The sequence below is a fragment of the Bacillus rossius genome, chromosome 3 (assembly GCF_032445375.1).
Source record: "Bacillus rossius redtenbacheri isolate Brsri chromosome 3, Brsri_v3, whole genome shotgun sequence".
Lineage (NCBI taxonomy): Eukaryota > Metazoa > Arthropoda > Insecta > Phasmatodea > Bacillidae > Bacillus > Bacillus rossius.
Genome location: NC_086332.1, coordinates 32,015,359 through 32,039,662, shown reverse-complemented (window position 1 = coordinate 32,039,662; position 24,304 = coordinate 32,015,359). Strand labels below are relative to the sequence as shown.

Genomic DNA, 24,304 nt, shown 5'->3' with positions numbered 1-24,304 from the left:
TTTATTTCCGCTGGTCTATCAAGATACGTTGTCTCTCTTGATAGGCATTGGCACTCGCATCTTGAAGAAAAATGTGGTAGAAGACATCAAATCGGGTGTTCAGCTGACAAATGTTGATGTATACAATTCAGATGTCTTGAAAGCTGTGAGCAATATAGATATAGGATTTGGTGCCAAAGCAGCATGCAAAGACCTTAAAGAGGTTGTAGTGTTGTTGTTTAGAAATGAATGCAGGTGTTACTTACAACATATATTTTCAAAGTTTACTGTGAAGTCTCCACTCAAAAGTAAAATTGTTAAAGGAGCATCCTGTTTATCGCCTGAAGTCATCAGTAGTCTATTAAGAAACTCACGCATTACCACTGCATTAGACATTTTTGTGTCAAATGGACACATGGCTCCACATGTAGCAGACTGCATCAAACGAGATTACTTGATTGTTTGTGACAATGCAGCTGTTAAAGATGCTATAGAGACATATGATTGGAGGTCTCAAAAATTGGATGCCCTTGTTTTGGAATTAATTTCTATGGCGAAGGTGGACAATGATGCCCTGATTCAGTTTTGCAAGAAGATTTTAGTTATGTTTCATGGCAATGCTGCAGTTGAGAGGGGTTTTTCAGTGAACAGAGAATGTCTGGTAGAAAACTTGTCGGAAGCCTCTTTGATAGCACAGAGATGTGTGTATGATTCTGTTCATTCAGAAGGTGGAGTTAAAAATGTCCAAATCACTAAAAAAAATGATCCATTCTGTAAGGAATGCATCTGCCAGGAGACAGGAAGCACTCAGGATGAAAAACATGAAGAAAGATGAGGAAGTAGAAGCAAAGAGGAAAGCCAAGTCAGAACTGAAGGAACTGCAAGCTACAAAACGCAGGATGTTAGAAATGCATAAGGAGGAAAATCCAGCATGGAGGATAGGATAAGATTTTTGAAAAAGCAGGCTTAAAATTATGAATTATGTTTCTATCCATATCCACAGTGCAGAAACACATAGGCCTACAAATTTAAATATTAACTGTCAGTGTATTTTGGCCAGTGTTGAAATTGTGGTCTTGTATAACAACTGCTAACACCCGGGACTATTAAAAGGTAAGCACATAAAACTGTGTAATATTTTTTAGTATATTTTGTTGCTTTTTCGTTATTTTCAATAGTGTATGTTATTACATAGTCAATAAGTTGCATTAAAAATATTCCTTTTTTCTGTGTGGTATAATGTGAAACGTTTCTGAAAACTTTTTACCTAAAAATGAAACGTGTAATTCGAAGTATCAACTTTTCTTGAAAAGGTCACCAAAAAGTCACCAAATTAATTTTTCTGTTGCCTGTAGACACCCGACTACCACCACTGAACATCATAATAAACAAGACACTTGGAAGTTAACAGAAAGGTACGTCAGCAATACCAGTACAGTCCATTCATAGTAGAGGAAGCACCTGAGAAATTTTTTTTCTGAAAATTTACAGCCTTGCTGGGTTAAATTTTTTAAATGCCCGTTGTTCAATTTGGTAGTAAATTGTGTAAAAAGTAATTTGAAGTCATCTTAAGCAAATTTAATGGCACCCAAAGTCGCACTTTATTGTGAGAGAGCTATACATAGCAGGTGGCAAAGTGACGTGCGCTGAAGCGGGAAGTCTATGGGAAGGGGAAGTGAATGGAGGAGGGGCGGGAGAGAAAAGCGATAGGCTGCTGGCAAGAGACTGCAAGGTCATTCCCTGACAGACACACACGCAGTCCAGTTAAACTAAAGAAAAACGGGAGAAATAAAAAAAAACTCATGAGGTAATTAATTGTACTTACCACAAAACATTATTCCTTTATGATAAAGCCCTTATATAAAAACTGCGCACACATACAAGTTTTGGATCTAAAAAATAAAAATTGTCAAATTTCTTGTTTCATAAACACAACTGCACACAAAACGTTATTTTAATTACTGCTTTTTGTACACACATGAACAGTCCCAGAAATTGAAGCAGATGACAGACTCTGATACTGTGTTTCTTGCATCACCATGTGCGCTCGAATGTCGGACTTTTTAATGGCCTTTATTCTTTTGTGAAGAAAAGTGGAATGCAGAATATGACACTTCATTACTTCCGATATTGAAAAACAGTTTTTCTTGCTCTCAGAAAATTTTATAACAGTGTTCCATGCAGCTGCAGCCTCATTCCAAGTGATGTTTGTATCATCACTACCATCATCACTTTCATCCCCACTAGTTTCAGGTTCGTTGGAGGTTTTTTTTATCACATCTATTATCTCTTCTGTTGTAATTGACATGGCAACAGGAATGTCTTTGTCGAGCTGTAGCCACTCATTTAGATCTGTCACGGACAGTGTGTTCACAGGATTTTCCTTGTCAGCACATTCAACCATTTGTACAATTTCCGTGTATGTATTGTCTGTGTGTCCTGACACATCTCCACCTCCGAATCCTAGAAAGTCTTCTTCATTGTCCTCGTCGTCTGTCATGTCTTCGATTGTTGTTGTAGGCCATAGTTTGCACCAAGCTTTGTGTAGAGTTTCGTTTTTCACAGAACTCCACGCACAAGACACATTACGTATAGTATCTTTTAAGTTGTATTTCTTTTGAAATTCAATTATTTTGCCATCATACTTTGTCAACTGCCTCATGAAATCACGTCTGAATATCATTTTCAGATTTTGAATGACACACTGATCCATGGGCTGAATCAAGCTAGTCACATTTGGGGGCAAGAAAATTGCAGGTATGTTGCCTTTCTTGAGTTCTTGTGCAAGTGGATGAGCACGGCAGTTGTCCAACAATAACAAGACCTTGCTATCTTCTGGCAGTCCTTTCTTTCTCAAGTTTTCCTTTACACTCTGCACAAAAACATTATTAAACCAAGCAAGAAAAATTTCAGCAGTCATCCAAGCATTACTTTGAGCTCTGTAATCAACAGGCAAGTGAGTGACGTTTTTCAAACACCTTGATTTTGCATACTTTCCGATGACTGTGAGTTTTACTCTGTGTGTACCTGCCGCATTTGCGCAAATGAGTACTGTCACACGTTCTTTATTTTGCTTAAATCCAGGCGCAGAAGTTTTTTTACCACCAGCTAATGTTGTTTTTGGCAGACATTTCCACAGCAGACCACTTTCATCCACATTGTACACTTGCTCGGAGGTTAGGCAGTTTTCACTTACTAGCTTCGCAAAACTGGTACAAAATTATTTCGCAACATCTACATCAGCAGATTTCTGCTCGCCAGATACATCCAACTTCCGAATTCCGTGCCGGTCCTTGAATCTATTTAGCCAGCCCTCTGAAAATGTATGTACATGGTTCGGTGAGCTTCATTTTTACGTAGAACTCTTTCTCTTTTTCTATTAACATAGGTCCTGATAAGGCAGCACCTTCCAATCGTTTTAAAGAAAACCACTTGTACAAGGCACCGTCCAAGTCCTGCAGTTTAGCTATGTGGAGCGTTTTGCGGTTATCAAAACCTTTTTCCGACTCGCTGTTTAACATAAACTTTTTAAGCTTAGCACTACTTGTTTTAATGTCATAAACCGTAGTCTCGCCGATGCCATATATGTTCCTGATAACAGCCACCTTTATACCACATTCCAACGTTTTGCAAATTTCCGCCTTTTGTTTTAGTGTTAACGTCACGTGCTTTCGTTTCACAGGCGCCATTCTTGCTACACAGAAAGTAATGAGCAGAGCGCCGCGCCGATTGTTTAGTCACGTTGACCTTGGAAGTGCTGGGCTAGTACCGTTAGATAGCTGCCACTCTGGCAGCGCAGTGCAGCACAGCACTAATTGGGAAGCAGCAGCACGGCCACGCGGCACTATGAATTGTGACACACACGTCAAAACAGTAACGATCATGTCACTTCGGAAATTCCTCGGATTTCTGAGAAATTCGGATTCTCGGGCCATGGACTGGCGAGAGTTTACTGTACCTAAGTAATTTTATGAAAACAGTGAAATGTTACAAGTGCTACTAATTATGGTCACTAGCATGGCCTTTCACAGCTTGAAAATAATGTTAAGTAAATATCTGTTGAGAAAATTTGAGACAAAATGTAAGATGTATGAGAGCTGTCAGAGTAAATTTACACAAGAATACTTTAATTAATTATAATGACCAGAAAATGAAAATTCCAGTCCAACTTGTGAGAATGAGTTAGAGTGAAATTTATGTTTATCTTGTTTGTTGGGAATTTGGTCTTTCTTCTGCTGTTAGGTTGAATTTTTTTTACTTAAAGCTATTGTTATTTCTGTTCAAGGTTGTCCATATAACATTCTAAATGTTTGTAAACTAATTATTCATAAATACAAATACCTACGGATAACCATTTGTTTTAATTTTTGTACAAAACTTTTTTTTTGCCTTTCTAGATTAAAACCACAAACTAAATTAAATTGATAGGTATTTTACTTAAAAAATTGTTAGTGCAAATCATTAGCAAACATGAAGTTGCATGTTTAATTCATGAATTATTTAACATTAGGGAAAATGCCAAGTACCTGTTGCACTGCTGTGGTCTATTTCTTAACAATCATGCTAAAACAAAATACAAGAGAGTGCAGTCTGTTGTTTTCATTTTCTTACACCTTTGTCTGTGAGATGAGAAAATCCGCAGCAACGAAGGTGGACGTGTTGTGTTTGTGTATTAACTGAACTTCATGATATAAAGTTTCTGATAAGTCTCATGTGAAAGATGTATAATTAAAATAATTTAATTATAAATGTGCATGTGTCCCAGACCAACTGCCAATTACAAAAATATAAGGTGAGACATGTCACAAAGTCTAAAAGACTGGGTTGTTTCTTTTGAGTGAAAAAATATATATTTTGAAAGCTGTGAAAAATATATATAGCAGTTATATGTCACTTCATCAAAAAATTTTTTTTTTCTCAAATGAATGACATTTTAAGCTAATTTGTTGAGGAAAAAAAGCATTTACTTAGAAAATTAGCTAAAATACCATTTATGTTGTAAATTAGAACAAAAAAAACATCTATAGCAAGATTCTACTTTTTCTGGCCCCTATTAATTATTTTCTCTGTACAGCTGATTATTAACCTACCATAAATGAACAATTAAAATCATGGAACTAATCAGCATTTTGAAGCAAATGACAAATACGTAATCTTTTAAATATTATATTCAATGATAGTATTTTCTTTAGCATGAAGTTTGTAGCATGAAATACGGATAAGTTTGCTTCTTTTTAATCTTGCAACTGTTATTAGTTACTCATTTTTCCATTATGACATTAGAACCTTTTTCAAACATGAAAATACTTAACAGATTTATTTTATTTGTTTGGAATAGTTAAGACATCCTTATTACATATCATATTGTAAAAGTTCATCATGTATCAGTCAAAATGACATGGTTTTGGAAAAATTAGTATTATGTAACATTTAAGTGTCATATTTGTTTAATAATTTGCTGTCTTTTTTAATAAACAGATTTAATAAAAAATAAAGCCTATGACGCCAAAATCTCCTGTTTAAAATCAAAGTTGGCCCGAAAAGGAAACCATAAAGTCTTGTCTGTACGTATAACAACATACGTCCCAATTAGGCAGATGCTTAAATGTTTGTAAAATAGTTTGGCATCCCATACAAAAGAGCTGTAATGGCATCTGTTATCCTCTGTTGTCAGTTTGAAGTCTCACATCTACACGGAGTTTGGCCTGGGCTCAGAAATGCAAACTAGCTCAGAACTGCTGCAAAAGAGAGCAGCCAGGTTCAGTGCAAGTCTAAAGGCGCCCACCCCTTCTCCGAAACGGAAGAAGCCTCTGAACCTAGCGTCCTCGCTCAGCAACAGTTTAGTGGACGAGTCAGTTGGCGACATTGATTGGTCAGAGTACCACATTGTGGGAACGTGCCAGGACGTGGAGAAGACATACCTGCGCCTGACAGCCGTGAGTTCCTCCTCTGCTTGTTTGAGTGTGGAGCTCACTTTCTTACTTTTTAAACTCGTACTTTCTGAGTCAAAGTCCTGCGGCTTTAGAGAATAAGAGGAGTAAAACATGTCATGATTTAAAAAGAAGGTTTTACTGATGAATTCAGTTGGTGGGATAGAGAAAAAAAGTATGGAAAATGTGTCATTTTTTTGTAATGCACCTGTTGTATTTCTGGCATTAAAGTATGATTTAGGTATTATTTTATAGCAATATACAAATATGTACAGTAAAGCACTAATGAAACTTAAATGTAAGTTGTAACAAAAAGTTCTAGTATAAATCTTATTATAATGAAGTTTTGTTGGTAAGAATGTCAGTGTGATGAAATTTTGTTAATATGATACTTTTGTAGATATTAGTACTTAATATTAGGGTTTGTGGGTGTGTTGTTTGGTTTGGTTCCACCATATTTTTGAGCTATCTTAAGACACATTTTTGTCACAGCAGAAGAATTACTGCAAATTTATGCAAGATTGTTTGCTACTTTTTTATTATGTTTAATATTTTTACAAACATGAGAATGTTTCTTACAATTATGTCCATATCAGTCAATTAATCAAATGTTATTTAAGCTTCTCCGAAAAGAATAAGATATCAGGATTAAATCAAAGAATGGAATCCCATATTTTGAAATTGAAATTGAAATCTGGATAATCATAGGTATTTTATAGATCATCCCAACTCTAACACCAGTCAACTCTCAATTCTATGGTCATCTATTGTTCCCACCGCCAACCCCTAAATTAAAAAAAAAAAATTATTGCTGAAATGTTAATTTAATTTTTTCAGAGAATCTTTTTCGAGAAAAGTTATACTAAATACCTAGAGGCACTGGAAAATAGCGTTTATAATGGCTGTTCGTAGCATTTATATTTTGCCATATAGCATTTATATAGCATTAATTTTAATTCTTCTCCCAGTTTATGCGGATGTTGCAAGCTTTGCACATAAGTATGTTAGTGTCACTAACATAGAAATGGTGCGACTTGTATTGCTCTGCACGTGAATGCACCGTAACAGATATTGCCCGTCCCATAATGGTAAAAAATATATATATATATATATATATATATATATATATATATATATATATATAATAGTTCTAACTGCATTGCACGCGAACGCGATACAGAAAACAGACTTTAATAACCTTAATTTTATTATGAATAGCAGCGCAATATTTTAGTTTCACAGATTACCGTTTGTTTTTCGGGTTAGGAAATTAGGAAAACACTATGTACGTTCAACAAATGAGCGACAGAAGCATAGAGCTACATTGCTGCCATTTTTTTTTTCCCCGTTAAAGTGCTAACGAATTTGACTGAAGTAGATTTTCGTAATTTTTTTTTGTAGTTGCCAAATATAAGCTGCGTGTGTTGTAAACTTAAATTAATGCATTTTTATATTTTAGCTGTTGTCATTTAACAGTAAATAATTTGATTGCTTGTGTTAATATCATGCACGCACACGTTTGCAAACATGGCCGCTTCAATGTTTTCACTTTCTTTCCCGTGAAAATATTCATGCACGTAAATAAACGTCTCTCTTTAACCGTTTACATTTGTTTGGGTCGTACATTACGTTTGCCGTTAACCAAGTTTCCGCGCGAGCCTATACGTATTTAAATTGTATTTCGTTTTATTTACAAAATTCATAGATTGTGTTGATTGTTTACATGGCTCGCCATCGTCACCGTTTATTAGGTAATCTTGAAACACGGTAAGAAGATGCATAAAATAAAGAATGTTCTTTATTGTCTGAGGTTAGGCCGTTAATAATAAGAAATAGTTTATTTAAAAATATCAGGTAAACCTAAAATTTACTGGAAATTTTAATATTACTTGAAATTTTAATACTTACTTCTAAAAACGGGATTGTAGCGTTTATTCGCCTATAAACCATTTTGTCGCTTTTATTCGCGCCTATATCGTTTTTACGATTTTCCAGTGCCTCTATAAATACCGTATTGGTCCGAAGATAGGCCAACCTCGAAAATAGGCAGACCCCTTCTACAGCACACTCAAAATCAGGGAAAAATAAATTTTAACTAACTAAAATGATTATCAGCAGCATATTACCACAGTAACACTTCAACTAAGTTAGTATTTATTGAACTGACAAAAATATTTGAGAGTTCATATTTCCGTTTATCTTCACATTCTTTTGTAGTGGTGCCAACAATTTACTCGGCAATGGCTAAATTTTCTAAGTTCATAGAAATTGTGACGTAAAAACATTTACCGTTACGTTTAATTTTTATGTAAAAAACCCAAAATGGTTTCATGTAAAACGTGTATGAATCAACCATAAAACAGCCAATATTGCAAATAGGTTTTATTGTTCTTGTTACTGTTGTTATGTACCGGTATTTGTTTATTCGTGTCGCAACTACAAGTTGCCAACACTGGTGCCATTTTGTTTTTCCTGTGGTAGAAGAGTAAATAAAGCATACTACGGTAAAAAACCGTACGGCAAAATTGCTGTTTTTACTAACTGTTTACTGTAAATACCACATTTTACAATCAAATAAAATTACCGCAGCCTGTTAAATACAGTTCAAAAATAACCAGACCGAGCTTTTAAAAGTTATGTGCTACAAGTGACCATATCTGTGTACTTAAATTAAAATATGATACGTTATTGGGGTTAAGTGTGTTTACTAAATTTCTAAGTTGGAAAAATTACTAATTTTACGTAAGTACGGCGTAATTTTAGGTCAATGAATTGTATATATGATAACATTTTTATGCTATAAGTGATTCTCCTTAAAATGTATGTGTTTAATTATACTATTTTGGCTAGTGCCCCATTATAGGCCGACTCTAGATTCAAGGTTGACAAAACTGGCAAATAAGGTCGGCCTATTTTTGGACCAATACGGTAGCTGGAGGTATGGAGGTAAAATTTCCCCTTTATTTCAAAATTGCACACCAGAATGTTTTAACAAGCATGTGCGACATAGGATCAATTCATGAAATGTTTACACAAAACGTACGTATATCAGGTCTACTACCCAGTTCTTGGGGCCTGGTTTGCTTGTGATATAGAAGTGGATAAGGCTGGGGGCATTGGTGTAGGAAACTAATTCACGTCCATGACACACAAGGAAAAAACAGCTAGCTTGATAACATGCACTTGCTTGCAACACCCAAAATAAGCTCTAAAAATTTACTTTTCTGCCTATTATTTCTTCAGACTTTTTACTTTTGCAACCAAAATTTTTATGATTACCCATAATATAGTTGTTACTTTGATAGGGTTTTAATTTCCAGGTGTCAAATTATCTAGATTTATCTAAATAAATATTTCTAAATAATGTATGTGTTGGATTCAATGTTGTCCAGTTCAAAGTTCAATGTTTGCAATTTTTGTAGTATAATCTGGTTAAAAAAAATTTACACAAACACGTGTGTGTTTCTAAATGATGTTTCATTTTAATAGGCTCCAGATGCGTCTATCGTCAGGCCACGAGATATACTTCGTTCTGCGTTAAAAAATGTGAAGGAAAGATGGAACAAGAACAAAGACTACCGCTACATCTGCGACCAGATGAAGTCTATACGTCAGGACCTTACAGTAGGTTAAATTTTCTTATTTTTTAAATTAATTAATTTTTTAACTGGCTGAAACCTTATAATAATATTAAATTCTCAGATTTTACACTTGGAACATTTCGTGTAAGACCAGCATGAGTTTTTTTAACCTTGCGTTTTTAGGTTTTGAACTTATTTTGTAGGTTTTTTTAATATTTTATTTTTAGCAATTTTTTTAATTGTAAAAAATAATTTGTCTTACAAAAGATCAAACACACATTATTTTATAGCTTCTAAAATTGTTTTGTTTTTCATGTCATGATGCAACTCAAATAAGGTTTCAACCATTTTGGATTTAGTCACTTAATTGGTAAAACCTTAAAATAGTTGGTGAAGGTTTTAGAATTCATTCTCTTAAATAAGTTTTTGAAGTATTGAATAAAATTTCTGAAAATATTTCTTTTAAAATAAATAAAAAAATACTTTGTTCAAAAACTTTTTCAAGGGTCATCATAACGTAGTACAAAAACTTGTTATGGTGGTCATAGGTGCAGGGCATCAGAGACGACTTCACGGTTGAAGTTTATGAAGCACATGCAAGGATAGCGTTGGAGAATGGCGATCATGAAGAATTCAACCAGTGTCAAACACAACTGCGGATGTTGTATATGGAAATAGGAGGATTAAATGAAAAGGAGTTCCTTGCATATCGTATACTGTACTATATATTTACAAAGAATACACAAGGTAAGTGTAGACAGTTTTCTCTGGTCTTATTGATGAGAATTGATAAGTGAGCATTAGGACCAAACTGTTTTCATCACACTATCATCAAAGTTTAGTGCACTTATCTAACTTGTTTCACAGTGATATGGTATTTCAGTCTAACGAGAACCTTAAGAAAGTTTTATTTTTGTATCTTTGTATTTGTTGTATCGGTTTGTATCTGTTCCATTCCGTTGTGGCCCTTGCAGTATGGGGGTCACTCACCTTGCATGTGTTAGCCAATTGCATAGCTGCCAACTTGTACAATTTTCCCGTACAATGTACGATTTTGCGCCCTAATGTACGATTGTACTATTGGTGTAAGTTATTGTATGATTTCCAAGCTTTTTCCAATTTTTGTCTAATTTGGGTGATTTGTAACAGTAAATCTATACTGATGTCATACAATTACGGTATCGAACATGCGGTATCAAGATTGTACACAACAGAAGACGTTTAGTAGATAATAAAGAAAGCTCGTAATACTGTATTTTCGGAACCAGCATACTCCATTTGTAATAGTTATGCCATATTTTCACTACAGCGTAGCTTAATATTCACTCATTGTACAAACGTAACCTTGAACGCCATTGGCAGTGGAAAATTACCGTGTTTGCTACAGGGAGAAGCTACACCTACGCGTACGGGAATTGTTTGTTTTCAAGCATGCGTGGAAATTCGCGGTAAAATGGCGAGCAAACAGAAAAAGAAATCTTATAACCAAGTATTTTTAGATTGTTATAGTAAAGAAATTCCGTGGGTTAGGCGTTCAAAAACTGGCGTCAATTATGCTTTCTGTGCTTATTGCTCGTGTGAAATAAATATTTCGCACGGGGGTAGAAATGAATTGAAAGTTCACGAAGGAACAGTGAAACACACAAGGAATGCTTCACTTGGAAGTTCAACCAACATTAGTAATTTTTTTAGTGTTCAAAGTGACGATTTTAGTGTTATTCAAGTAGAATGTTATTTCACATCATTTATTCTGGAACATAACCTGCCGGTGTCAGTAGCAGATCATGCTGGACCTTTGTTGAGAAAAATGTTTCCCAGGAGCGAAGAATCTAAGAAATACAGTTGTGGACGCACCAAAACCACTGCAATAATTGCAGAAATGGCAAGTGAGCATCAAAATGTTACAGCAGGTATGTTGAAAAAAGTTCCATTTTCAATTGCTACAGATGGGAGCAACGATGATTCTAAGCTTTACCCAGTTGTAGTGACCTATTTTAGTGAGAAAGATTCTCAAATCAAAATGGATTTGCTTGAAATTGTACCGTTAGAGGGAGCTGCAACTGGGAAAAACATCGGGAAAATGTTGCTCAACAGTTTAGAAAAGCATTCCATTCCTGTTAGAAATTGCATTGCCCTAGGTTCCAATAATGCATCGGTCATGATTGGCCACAAAAATGGTGTAGCCGCAGAACTTCAGCAACACCATGAAAATATTATTGTTTTGGGATGTGCATGCCATTTACTACACTTAGCAGCAGAACAGGGTTCCACAGCGCTTCATGTTCATGTAGATGAAATACTTGTTGATATTTACTACTTTTTGCATAAAAGTGCTAAACGTAAAGAGCAGCTCAAGAATTTTCAAATCCTCTGTGACAAAAAATCAAAGAAATTCTTGAAACATGTCTCCACTAGGTGGCTATCCCTGGGAGAGTGTATCGGTAGGTTAATAGATTTGTGGCAACCCTTAATGTGGTTTTATAAAGAAGAAGTAGATAGTAAGCTTGAATGTCCAAAAGGTTCTTTACATTTGTACAAAATCCCTAAGAAGTTGCCAGGTAAAGTCGAAGAAAGTTCTTGCAGAGCTTCAGATGAAAACAGAAATGCAGGCTTGCATTCAGGTGAAAGTTCCTTAAAAAGAACTTCAATTTCAGATAACTTTTGTTATGGCAAGAAGATCAAGCAGTCATGTGAACCCGAAGAGCAAAAAACCATTCCAATTTTGTCACGTCAAGAGAGAGTTTTCATGTTTCTCACAGATGACCTAAATAAAGCAGTTTGTTATTTTTTTTGGCATGTTATTCCTGTTTTAATAAGACAAATGTTATCTGCAATCTCAAACACCTCACATACATCTTCTTAGGGGATTGTTGATTGTTGACTGTCGTGTTAAAAGAATTGCTTGTGAAATTTGTAAAACCTCATGTCATCAAGACAACACCAGTACTTGATGTTCTGTACAATAGTGCTACAAACCAGAAGTCCGATGAAGACCTAGTTGTGGGTTGCAATGCATCAAAAGTAGTGGCTACATTGACACAGTCTGACAAATCTAAGTTTTACACATCAGTTAGGAATTTCTTTAAACTGTCATGTGATTACATTATTTTGAAATTTCCCTTGAAAAATGAAATTTTAAAGCATGCTGAAGTGGTTAATGTGAAAAATATTGAGAGCTCATCATTTTCTTCAGTGAAGTATTTTGTGGACATGTTTCCTGCTGTTCTACTTGTCAAGGATGGGGAGACACGTGAAGAGGCACTAGACATTCTTCAACAACAGTTTTGTTCTTTGCAGGTGGACAATGACATCCCACTGGATTCAGTGGAGAGAATAGACAAGTTGTGGTCTTACATAGGGAAAATAGGTAGTGGTGTTGGTGGTCTTAAGTATGACAGAGTTGCTCATGCAATGCTATCAGTGTTGGTTATTCCACATTGCAATGCTGAGTGTGAGAGGGTTTTTAGCAGCATTAAAAAAAATAGGACCAAACGTACTAACAGCATTTGTTATGAACAAGACTTCGATGAATCTTTTCTCAAGAAAGCTAAATCTGCCACACATGTATTCCTGCTGCAGAAAAAAATAAATAACGTATTCAAGCACCATGATATGTATCCAGTGACATTCACTTAGAATCATTAAAAAAAAGGTATGTTTCCAAAACCAAATTATTACCATATTGTTTTTTACAGTTTTTTTCGTGAACATAATATGTGCAAAACAAAATAATTTTTGCCGCGCCTGTATTACGTATAAAAATTGCCTTTCAATGATTGTACTATAATTGTACTATTTTCTTTTGTAAATTGTACTAATTGCTTTTCTGTAAGGTTGGCAGGTATGCAATTGCGGATGTGCCTACCCACTGTGGATACCCCCTCAGTGGTTACTGAAAAAAAAAACTGGAAGTTGTTTTGATTACATGTTCTGGAATATACACTTTTTCACTTTTATATGTACATACACACAGTAGACTCCCTGTCATCTGGGATGATGCCTGGCAAGGGGTCCAGAGATAACTGAAAAACACTTTTAAAGCAATCTCAAAAAAAAATTGTTTCGTTAAAAAAATTTATCTTGACCTTCTAGACAAACACTTTGTAAGGTTGTACTTAATAGGTACTAAAGTGTTAGACGGAATTTACAGAAAAAGTTGGGGTACGTATAACTAAAACACAGCCGTATTTTGCGTTGTCGTATTTTAGTCTATGTGGTTGGTGGATAATTTCAAAGGGGGGGATTACCTAATTGTGTGAAGAAGATCCTATTGGCAGGAGTGTGCAGCTAGCCAGGGGCGTGTGTTGCAGACCTGACGAGCATCCTGGCCACGCTCAAGCCGGACGACAAGCAGGACGAGTGTGTCAAGTTCGCCCTGGACCTGCGTGCCGCCTGGTGGCTCGGCAACTACCACAGGTTCTTCAAGCTGTACTTCACAGCACCGCGCATGTCCAGCTACCTGGTGGACTGGTTCATAGAGCGCGAGAGGAAGGCAGCTCTCAAGGCCATGATAAAGTCGTATGTATCGTTCTTCTGCCTGTTAACATTTTACCAGCCGATATCTTTCTATGCCCATGCTGTATCGTTAGAGAGGATAGCACATGGTCCAGTTCATAGGCTGATCTTGCCCTGGCAGGTTGCGACTTACTCTGATGATTAAATTTTTAGTAGTTAAGCAACGGTGATGCTCCACTGGTGGCACCGAAGTAGAATTGTTGTGTTCTATCGTTACGCCATACTAATGTATATATATTTGAAATTTAATATATTTATTAATTAAACTATTTTGAAATTAATTTTGACTCTTCAACCAGTTTATTCCATCAATTCAAATGCATAGAATCAAAAGGTTTGGACTGAAATGGCTTTTTATTAAATTTTTTTTGTCAACTCAAATAGTGATATTACTTTCTCTTAAGCACTATCAGCTATTCTCATCCTCTCTTGTGGCAGTGTGTTAGGGATGACTCAGCAAGGGAGATAAAGCCAGCTTTTAACTCTGCTCAGATTGTAGTAATGTGTGTAAGAGAGAATCAACTATGGTTACAAACAAGCAGTAGCAATAAAGAGCAATGCATCACAGCTTTAGCACATGCATAAGTATAATTGTTTTCATTCTCACACGAATACAAAACAGTTAGAAAGGGTTTGTGTGTGCACTGTAGAAGGTGGGGGAAGAAGTCAAGGTCATGTGTCCCAACTTTTCACGTGATAACATTCTATTTACTGGTAAAAACCGTTCCAAACCCTCAAAATTCACCCCTTTCTTTTACTCACAGTGTATCCTGTTTTTCTGTCAAACTTTTATAAATTTCAGATGATTGTTTCCGTACTGCAATTGTTTAGAGTATTAATATTAGTATGCCATAATATAAAAGGTAATCTGTGAATCTTGAGCCTGTGCGTACATTGAAACGGACATTCTACATGTCTAACATGACTATATCAGATGTTACCATTGGTTTACCAGCTGAGTTTAGCACTTTATTATGCAGTTTAATACAACTATGAGAATTGGGGTTTGGGTGTTATTTCACAAACTTGTTCCAGTGCCTGGAGGGTGATGTGGTCCTTAAAAGGTTATTGATTTAGAAAGATGAACTAGGATGGAGTGGTCTTACAACAGTGGAAACAAGTGACTTGTAACTGACAGTTGCCAGATACCAGGATATTAGGTAGGGGTGAGCTGATGCCGATTGCCAATTATTAAGATCGGCCGATTTTGGTAATTTTTGTCATTTGCATGATCGGCTTCATGCATGCCGATCCTTTTTGCCGATTAACGCTTTCTGAAGACAAAAAAAATCTCTACGTAACACAAAAGCACCGACATATTTTTTGCTTCAGAACTGATGCTTGACGTTTTTAAGTAACATTTACGTTACTTACGTGTTTTAATCTTTTCTGCAGAAAAACATTAAGTAAAGTTATTCTAAAAAAATTAACATATTCATGAAAAGTACGTTTGTTAAAAAAGAGTAAACAAAAGCACACCAAACCATTTAATAAGTCATGCATAGGGGCCTGTTCTTTTCGCGATCGCGATTAAAAGACTATAAACGCGAAATCACAGTAAAATACAGTTTTTACGCGAAATCGCCATAACACAGCGTTTTTACACAAAATTTAGTATTAAAACGCGTTTTTAAGCGAAATTTAAATACTGGGTAAAAGACTTGTCTCGTCACTGGTAAACAAACACCGCAACATGGCCACCACTGAACATTAGTCATAAATGCACTAAAGCAAACAAAAGCTTACACATGCTCACGTTATAATGTTAAACTCAAAAATATACTGTAAAAATACGTAAAACTACGGCGTTTATTTTCCTTTCCGGCATAATGTTTGGATAGATAAGACAAACAGGCGAAGTTTTAAAGCCTACGCACACAGCTCTGGGCACTGATGTCAGCTTGGAACAGCGACACCCGATAAATACAAAAGCAAGCAGATGATTAGGCAAACGGTGGCGGTGTTGTGAACAGCCTTACGTGAGTGGCCATACCACATCAGCCGGGGGCGCTGGCATATAGTTGGAACAGCGTCTTAATATCAAGCAGAAAGCATTAAATGGCACCAAAAAGCGGAAAAATGTAAACAAACATTCATTTTCGAATTGTGTGACGATGATGATTAGTTGGTCAACAGTGTGTTATAGATTTTGTTAAAGGGATTAATAGATTTCCAGATTAGTTTATGGGAACAACTAATAATCAGTGTCTAAATCAAAAGTTTGTCATATAAATATATGTAACCTATTTGTTTAGGGTATTCAGTAATGAGTAGTTTCAAGTAAAATTATTTAACTTAAGTAATTTGGAGCATATTTTACAACCAACTTAAAAAAGCACTAATCGGTCAAAAAAATCTGCATGATCGGTACCACATTTCTGGCATCGGCATGATCGGCAAATGTGGTGATCGGCTCACCCCTAATATTAGGAAATGGTATCTTCAGTTGGTAACACCCTCATAAGTTCTTAACACTGCCCTCTTATTAAAACCACTTTACCCTGCCTGTTAATACTGTATAGTTAAAGTATACTACTGGGAACTACTGACAGAGTGCAAGTATTAGGACCGCAAGACCTTAATTACAGAATCATGTTCGTGTCAAATAGATTTTCTCACCATATCTAGATTTTGTATCTACATTTAACAGTATTCCAGCGACCGTCGCTGGAATAACAAAGAATGAATTTGTGTTGTTGTTCACTTAGCTATTGTGTCATAAGGAAACACTGCATTTAGTTATTTTGTTTTAACACTTAGAAAAGCAGTTATATTGAATTAGTCTACTATTTGAACAGTTAGTATTCTTTCTCTATATGACTATATGTAAAAAAATATTTCAACTAAAAGTATCGGTATAACAGTGTTATCTTGTGTAGGGGCAAAGTTATACAACGTAGTCACACATAATTTGAAATTAATAGATACAACATTACTACTGGAAGTACTGTATTTTATTTAGTACCTTCAGAACACTAGCAGGAGAGGTCATGAAAAGTATTTTCAGTACTTTGCTACTTTTTATTGAGCTATGTTGTTCGGATATGGTATTTAACCTATGACATTTATATTGTTATTTGTTAAATTAGTTCATCTTAAAATTATAGGAAATATAGTAAGAGGTAAGTTTGTTTTTATATACAATCATACAATTCACTATTGTATGTTTGTGATAAACATGTTTATACTAAAATTTGACCACTTTAGGTAAGTATGCCTGACATTGAGTAGTAGGTATTTATTTGTGTATGATATAAAATAAGTATTATTAATTCTAGTTCTCTATAAATAATTAATGTACTGATGTACTTAGGTAATTACATTTGATACCCAAAGCATTGAAAGTGTACACTTGGATGTGTATCAAATTTTGATTAATTCAAATAATTAGACAAGTTGCCTCACTTATTGCTTTTAATGAAGTGTATCAGGAAATTTTATTTCTGATGTGAATTTTTGGTGTGAATTAACTTTTAAATTAATTTACTTGTTGAGTTTCCATGAATAAAAGTGAGGTGTGCTGATTAAGTTTGTCCGTAATGATGTTCTAATCAATATATATATATTTTTTTTTTTTTCAGCTTGTGCTATAATATTTTAACATGTGTCTTTGTTTGTGCTGCCTTAGCTTTCGACAAGTATTGCCCATCACTTTCGTGGCCCGCGAGTTGGGTTTTGCTTTGGAAGAGGGTGTCAGTTGGGAAGAGAATGTCCACAAGTTCCTTGCACCTTTTGGCTTAACGTTTAGCGATGCCGCCAAGCATTCGATTGACTGCAGGCAGAGCGTTGGTGTGCTTGCCAACTTTTGAGCTGTCTGCTGTCCTTTATTCGTGGGAGGTCCCAGTCATTGAGTAATCATTCGTCTTTCTCTGTAAATTTCTGTTGGTTTAGGCTGTTGCAACGTACTAAAGGACATTAGTGCGTTGAAGTCTACTTTGTGTTACGTGTGTGTTGTGAACATTGCCATCGATGGACGTCACTCTTCAAAATTTAAGGGAATGCTGATTGCTGTTGTTATATTTTTTTATAACATTAATGCCAAACAGAAAATGATAAGAAAAAAAATGTATTGGTCAATTCATTTTTCACAAATTGACACACCAAAGGTTGTACTGTATTAAAAATTTGATAATGTTAATAAGGGAATTCAGACACAAAGGCAGATTTGCTGAATGAGATACACCTTTGGAGTTACAAAATACTAAGTTTTATAAAGAAGAGATTCATTTTGACTTAAATAATATATATAAACAAAGCAAAATGTTGAATTATAAGAATGAAGCAGTAAAGAGAAATTAATTTTTCAAGAAGAGTTTTAATTTCAAGATACATGGCATCAAAAAATGTAGATGATTGAAGAAGATATAAAATTGCAATATTAATGATGGATGTAAAAATCCAATTTGAGATAGCAAGTCACGTACCATTACAACTTTAGCATTAAGTCAATCTTTCAAGAGATAAAACTTACAAGAATTTTTATGATGTGAAAACTTCAAGATAAAACATTCAAGAACAATGAGCAACAATCAAGTCTTTTTGGTAAGAAGAAATTAAAAATATCATATTAACTCATGAATGTAAATTATTCTTCGACTATGTTTATACAGACAAAATTAATTGAAACATGCAGAAAATCTTAACATAGATTATGTAGATATTACTTTTGAATGTTTAAAAGAAAAATAATTTGTGAATGGTATACTACAGAAAACCTGTGACGGGATTCATCAGCAGAAGAAGATATCTTTGGCTATTAGAACATCTGTGATTGGTTGAAGATTACCATTGGATGTTGCTGTGCATGCTGAAAATTTTCCTTATGCCTTTTTCATTCCCAAAAACAATTTCCCTATCTTTCTCCTTAATCTGTTCATAATTTTTACAGCAACATTCACTGGCAGTTTCATCTTCGTTGCGCAGATGGGCTTACAAATGAATGTTTCACATCAATAGAAGTGACATGTTGGATGTTTTATATTAGAGTTAAATCTTCCAAATTTTATCTCACTTCTAAAAGAACGAGGTCTTTGTTTTGTGTTGTCTCATTTCACTGTAGGGCGAAGGGACCTCCCAGATTCCATTGTCTCTGGGAAAGCAGTTTAGTCATTAAATCAGGTAACCAGCATTTTCCAGTAATTTCCAGCGATGTCAGAAGATTTTGGAGGCAGAAGAGGATCCGGTGGCGCTGAAGAAGAAAGAAGAGTCCACGATACCAAGGCAGTGCGCAACGTAGCTTGTGGCCATCAAGATATCCGGTTGTTGGGTTTCGATTTAATTTGCAGGGACACTGGTTGAATTTGTTTGCTTCAAAATTGCTCCATTCTTCATACTTCTTCAAATAGCTACCAAGAACTTGTTGTTTTGCTGTTTGGTGGAGTATGTAGTTTTGAGCTGTCGTATATGTACATAAAAGGGGACTTGTACAGAGGATATTTTGCACATCTGTGATATAAACATGTACTCATGATTACAAACTAGAGGTAATGTATGTATAATATTTAGATCATGTACATTTTTCTTGTGTTATTTTAAATATTTAAATTGTAAATATTTTTAACTGAAAACATGTAGTTACATTTTATTTAATATTTGCTAAATAAATTTTTGAAATGTTAATTAGTAGGTTGTATTTTCATCCTTGTCCATTCTCTTTCTTACTAAGCATTTTTTTGTACTTACAACATTTCTCAATCAATATTTTTGTCTAAGATTATTTGTCAATTTTTTCTTAAAGAGTATTTAAATGTAAATTGATGTTCTAAGAACGTCTGTTGTTATTGATGAAGTTGTAAGTAACCGGCCATAGTGTATGACACAAACTTGTGAAAAAATATACATACTGTCTCAATGAAAATAAATGCATTTTTTTTCTTACTTTCATATTTTCCAGCCATTCAATAGCACCTGACCTTCCAGTTTTTACCCACAGTTGATTGTAAATTAAATACAATATTAATATTTAAAAAAAAAAAAAGAGCTAGTATGCTACAGCCATTTGTAAGCCAAGTCTTCTGCAGCTTTAATTATAATTAATTTAACTCTTAGTTTTCATGTAGAGTACAATGTTTCCTGATTTGGAACACTTTGTGCATATGTAATAAGCATCAGTAATTTTACATTTGGTATATGAAAACACCAAGTGAACTTGCATGTTGAATGTGAGTAGAATATTTTTAAACGTTGAATTAAAAGTCTTTTAATATTCACACCATAAGTTACTTAACAATTTATCTGAAATAAATAAATTTAGTTACAGTTCAGCCGAGGGCCAGTTTTCAACAAATGCATGACTTTAATACACTGACATTTTTTTATTGTAATAATTGATCTTAAAAGTAATATTTATAAATAAAAAATTTAATATGGCCATAATTACATTACAATGGTAAGTAACCAAAATTTAATTTACATTGCACTTCTGGAACAATACTCTCAATGGAAGTTTTGTTGGGACTTAATTTTTAATAAGTCATTCCACTGTTTGCTGGTCATTCCACAGTTTGCTGGCTGTGCACATAGAGGATTTTCTTTAAACTGCACTTCTATGTGCTGGGGCTATTACAGTTGTTTGTGAGCCCAGTAAGATGACTGTGATGTTTTGGTTACTTTAGATTATTAAATAGGTTTTATTTAGGCTTCTTATAAATTTTAATTTTTGCTACCTGCCTAGTGTGTTGGAGTAATGACCTGTTTAGCGATTTAGAACAGTATTCTGCAATGTATGTATTGTCTTCTATTCAAATTGTATACATATTGTGGGCATGCGTTCTGAAGTTTCTGAATTCTATACTAAAAGATTTTTCTTTTCCTATAAACATTCCTGTGTAATATTTGAAAGGGGAAAGGACCAGCATGCCACAAATTTTAAGTTTTATTGGTTGGCAAAATACATTTAAATTTTTGAGGTGTTTTAGCCGATAGTATTATGTTTGCACAGTTCCTTAAATTTCTTGGCTGTATTGACTTCTGTAACTTTCTCATTATTAATTATAGTGTTAGGATTAATGATTTTTTTCACTTGGTTCCTATTTAATAAACAAGCATTTTCTAGGGTTTAGTTTCAGGTTGTTTTTGCTGCACCACGTGTGAAATATCTGAAGATCTTCATTAATTTTTCCTTCTGTGTATGTTCAATCTTTTGTATCACACTAAGTAGTAAATAGCTGTGTATCACTGGCATATTGATAGGTCAGATATTTTAGTTGCAGTGGAAGGTCCTGTACATATGTATATTGAAAATAGAATGGGTCTTAGTTAGGGATGGGAAAACCGATTCCCAATTTCATCGATACCTACCGATTCTACTTAAATAATCGATAATCGAGAATCGATGATAAAAGTCGATTCCCGCATGTAGCAAAAAAAACCATTTCACAACATTGCAAATCTGTCAGATACAAATATTTAACGACTCTTTGAGTGGGGTTAAGACTGACTAGACGCATATATAACAGTCATATTTCCACAAATAAACAATATCTAAAACTTGGGTCGATGTTATACACAAGTCAAAGTACAAAAATTATTTATAAAAAAATTATCACTGCGTATTAGAAGGGGCCTGTTCTTTTCGCGATCGCGATTAAACGACGATAAACGCGAAATCACCGTAAAATACAGTTTTTACCCGAAATCGCCACAACACAGCGTTTCTCCACGAAATTTAGTATTAAAACGCGAAATCACAATGTTTTTACAGGAAATTTAAATACTGGGTAAAAGATTTGTCTCGTCACTGGTAAACAAACACCGCAACATAGCCGCTACTGAACATTAATCATAAATGCACTAAAGCAAACAAAAGCTTACACACACTCACGTTATAATGTTAAACCCAAAAATATACTGTAAAAATACGCAAAACTACGGCGTTTATTTTCCTTTCCGGCACAATGTTTGGATAGATAAGACAAACAGGCTAAGTTTTAAAGTTCACGCACACCGCTCGGGGCACTGGCGTCAGCTTGGAACAGCGACACCAAATAAATACAAAAGCAAGCATATGATTGGGCGAACGGTGTTTGGAACAGCCTTACGTGAGTGGCCATACCACGTCAGCAGGGGGCGCTGGCATATAGTTGGAACAGCGTCGTAGTATCAAGCAGATTATCGGGCGAACCAGGCTACTTCGTCACCCAGCCGTACGGGGCAGCACAAGCATTTTAAATCGCGCCAAAAAGCGGAAAAATGTAAACAAACATTCATTTTCGAATGGTGTGACGATGATGATTAGTTGGTCAGTGTTTTATAGATTTTGTTGGGTCGTTACCACAACGCCGAAATAACGAATGAATTTGTGTTTCTTAAATGTAACTTAACGCCGAAATACCACAATCAAGTACAACACTTTTATTTGCTAGTTCTCTAGTTGTTGCTTAATTTTGTTACAGTTTCATTTGACAAATTTTTTAGTTAATTTGTACCCTTCTCTAAGTTAGGCAAGTTGTATGAACGAAAATAATTTATACTGCTCAAGGAAAGCTTAAATTTTTTTTATAGTTTATTACGTATTACAAAACAAATTTTAGATTAGTTTGACCCCTTTGACATATGAGCCATTAACTTTTAATAATGTAAACATTTATATTAACTTAGTTGTGTACTCAAATTTGAGAAATATGAATTTATGATGTATGCTACATCATATATGTATTGAAAGCTGAAAAAAAAAAAAATGTTGCAAATAGAATTTGAATTATTTAATATTAAGTTAACTAGGTGAGTATCGAGAATCGAAGGATTTTTTAAGGAATCGATAATCGGGTATCGGAATCATAAATTTTGGAATCGTCCCATCCCTAGTCTTAGTATTGATACTTGTGGAACTCCATTGGCAATACATTTTATAGATTTCATTTTCCTGTAGCAGTACCTTTTATAGATGATTTCATTTTCCCATCAATTGTGTCTATTTCTACCCACTGAGAATGGTTATTCTGAATTATGTAACGGCTCTTTCGGATAAGCCGGTACTGGTTACCTTGTACAGCAATGTCTTTTATGACAGATTTTCAGAAGCTTTTCAAAAGTCTTAACAGAATATGTAATCTTATGTATTTGAGACTTATCCACTGCTGTTACTTCAGAGTAGTACTTAAGATGTGAAATGGTCAAACACCTTTTAGTTTTTCAAAGTATAAATCATTTTTGTTTAGATAGTTGTGTATTACTTTTTCTTAAAATTGAGAGATTATCAAGTAATTGGTTAGTCTCTAGGTTTTTTAATTTTCGCAATGGATTTTACTCTCACTAGTTTCCACTTTTTTTGGAAATCGTTGACTGTCGTGTATGGCAGGAACACAGATTGGTGTATATAGTTTTACCATATTTATGTCAATTCCATCTCTTCCAAACATTTTGTGTGCTTTTCTGAGTTAATTATTTTGTAAACATCTTTCCCAGATGCAGCTTTAAAATAGAAAGGTTTTTTTTTGGTTACTAGGTAGATTTTGTCTTTCTTGATGGTGTAAAGGGGATTGCTGTTTAACTTGGATTGATTTTACAAAGAAATCATTAATTTTTGTTAGGTTCCTGTAAAAATTATGGGATTGTGTAGTGTTTAATAGTTCTAAGGTCGAAGTGGCAAAGATCCTTTCCTTTCACAACAATTTTTAATAAAAATGTTGTATTCAATTTCGGCCTTGAAATTTTACTGTCATCACTTGCCAACGAAGTTTCACTTCAGAAGTCTAAAGACTGTTAATGTTACATAACTGTAAACATGATCTGTGCCTATTGCATACCTTGTAAGGTTTCCTATGAAGTCTATTAACAAAAGACTTTTTATTATGTTCCTATCAGGGTAGAGCCAAGCATAGAATAAACATTTCTAAACTTAACCACGGCCTTTGTGGATTTTGTTCCTCTCTCTCAACGGCATCGGAAACAAGTGCTTGTTGTGTGTTCTTGAAATGGGCAAGTTTTCAATTACTGTGTAATTTTTTTTTAATTTTATTCATTTACACACATTTAGGTTAATCTTGAAGTTTTTGTTTGAAAATAACTCTGCAGGTCTGGAGTGTCAGAGCTCTTGGTCGGCGAGCTAAAGATCTCTGGTTCAATTCATGGCTGGGTCGGAGATTTTTCACTAGTGGAAAATTTCCTCCGTATGTTCGGGACAGGGTGTTGTGTTGGCCATTCACCTCCATACTGCAGAGGACAGTTCGGCCTGCTCCAGTCGTGATGGCTGGGGCTACAAACAGCTTCTTCTGGGTTGATTGCCCACTCATCGTCATAAAATTTTTAATGGGGTCTCAGCTGTTAGTCAAGGTTGTTTATGAAAATAAGTGCACGTAA

At 34.7% G+C, this 24,304-nt stretch overlaps 1 protein-coding gene across 4 annotated transcripts in view; it reads left to right on the top strand.

Annotated features, from left to right (window-relative positions):
• Nucleotides 1–19,866, top strand: part of LOC134530470 (leukocyte receptor cluster member 8) — a 50,032-nt gene extending 30,166 nt beyond the window's left edge. For 2 of the 4 annotated variants that reach the window (XM_063365299.1, XM_063365298.1), the window contains exons 9-14: nucleotides 1,335–1,394; nucleotides 5,654–5,915; nucleotides 9,399–9,533; nucleotides 10,039–10,237; nucleotides 13,801–14,008; nucleotides 17,634–19,866. In XM_063365299.1, the coding sequence (XP_063221369.1) occupies nucleotides 1,335–1,394; nucleotides 5,654–5,915; nucleotides 9,399–9,533; nucleotides 10,039–10,237; nucleotides 13,801–14,008; nucleotides 17,634–17,814 (1,045 nt within the window). In that variant the 3' untranslated portion in view covers nucleotides 17,815–19,866. Of the gene's footprint in view, nucleotides 1–1,334; nucleotides 1,395–5,653; nucleotides 5,916–9,398; nucleotides 9,534–10,038; nucleotides 10,238–13,800 lie in introns of all 4 variants that reach the window. The other 2 variants (XM_063365301.1, XM_063365300.1) reach the window with 2 other exon arrangements.
• Nucleotides 19,867–24,304: the final 4,438 nt, after the last annotated feature.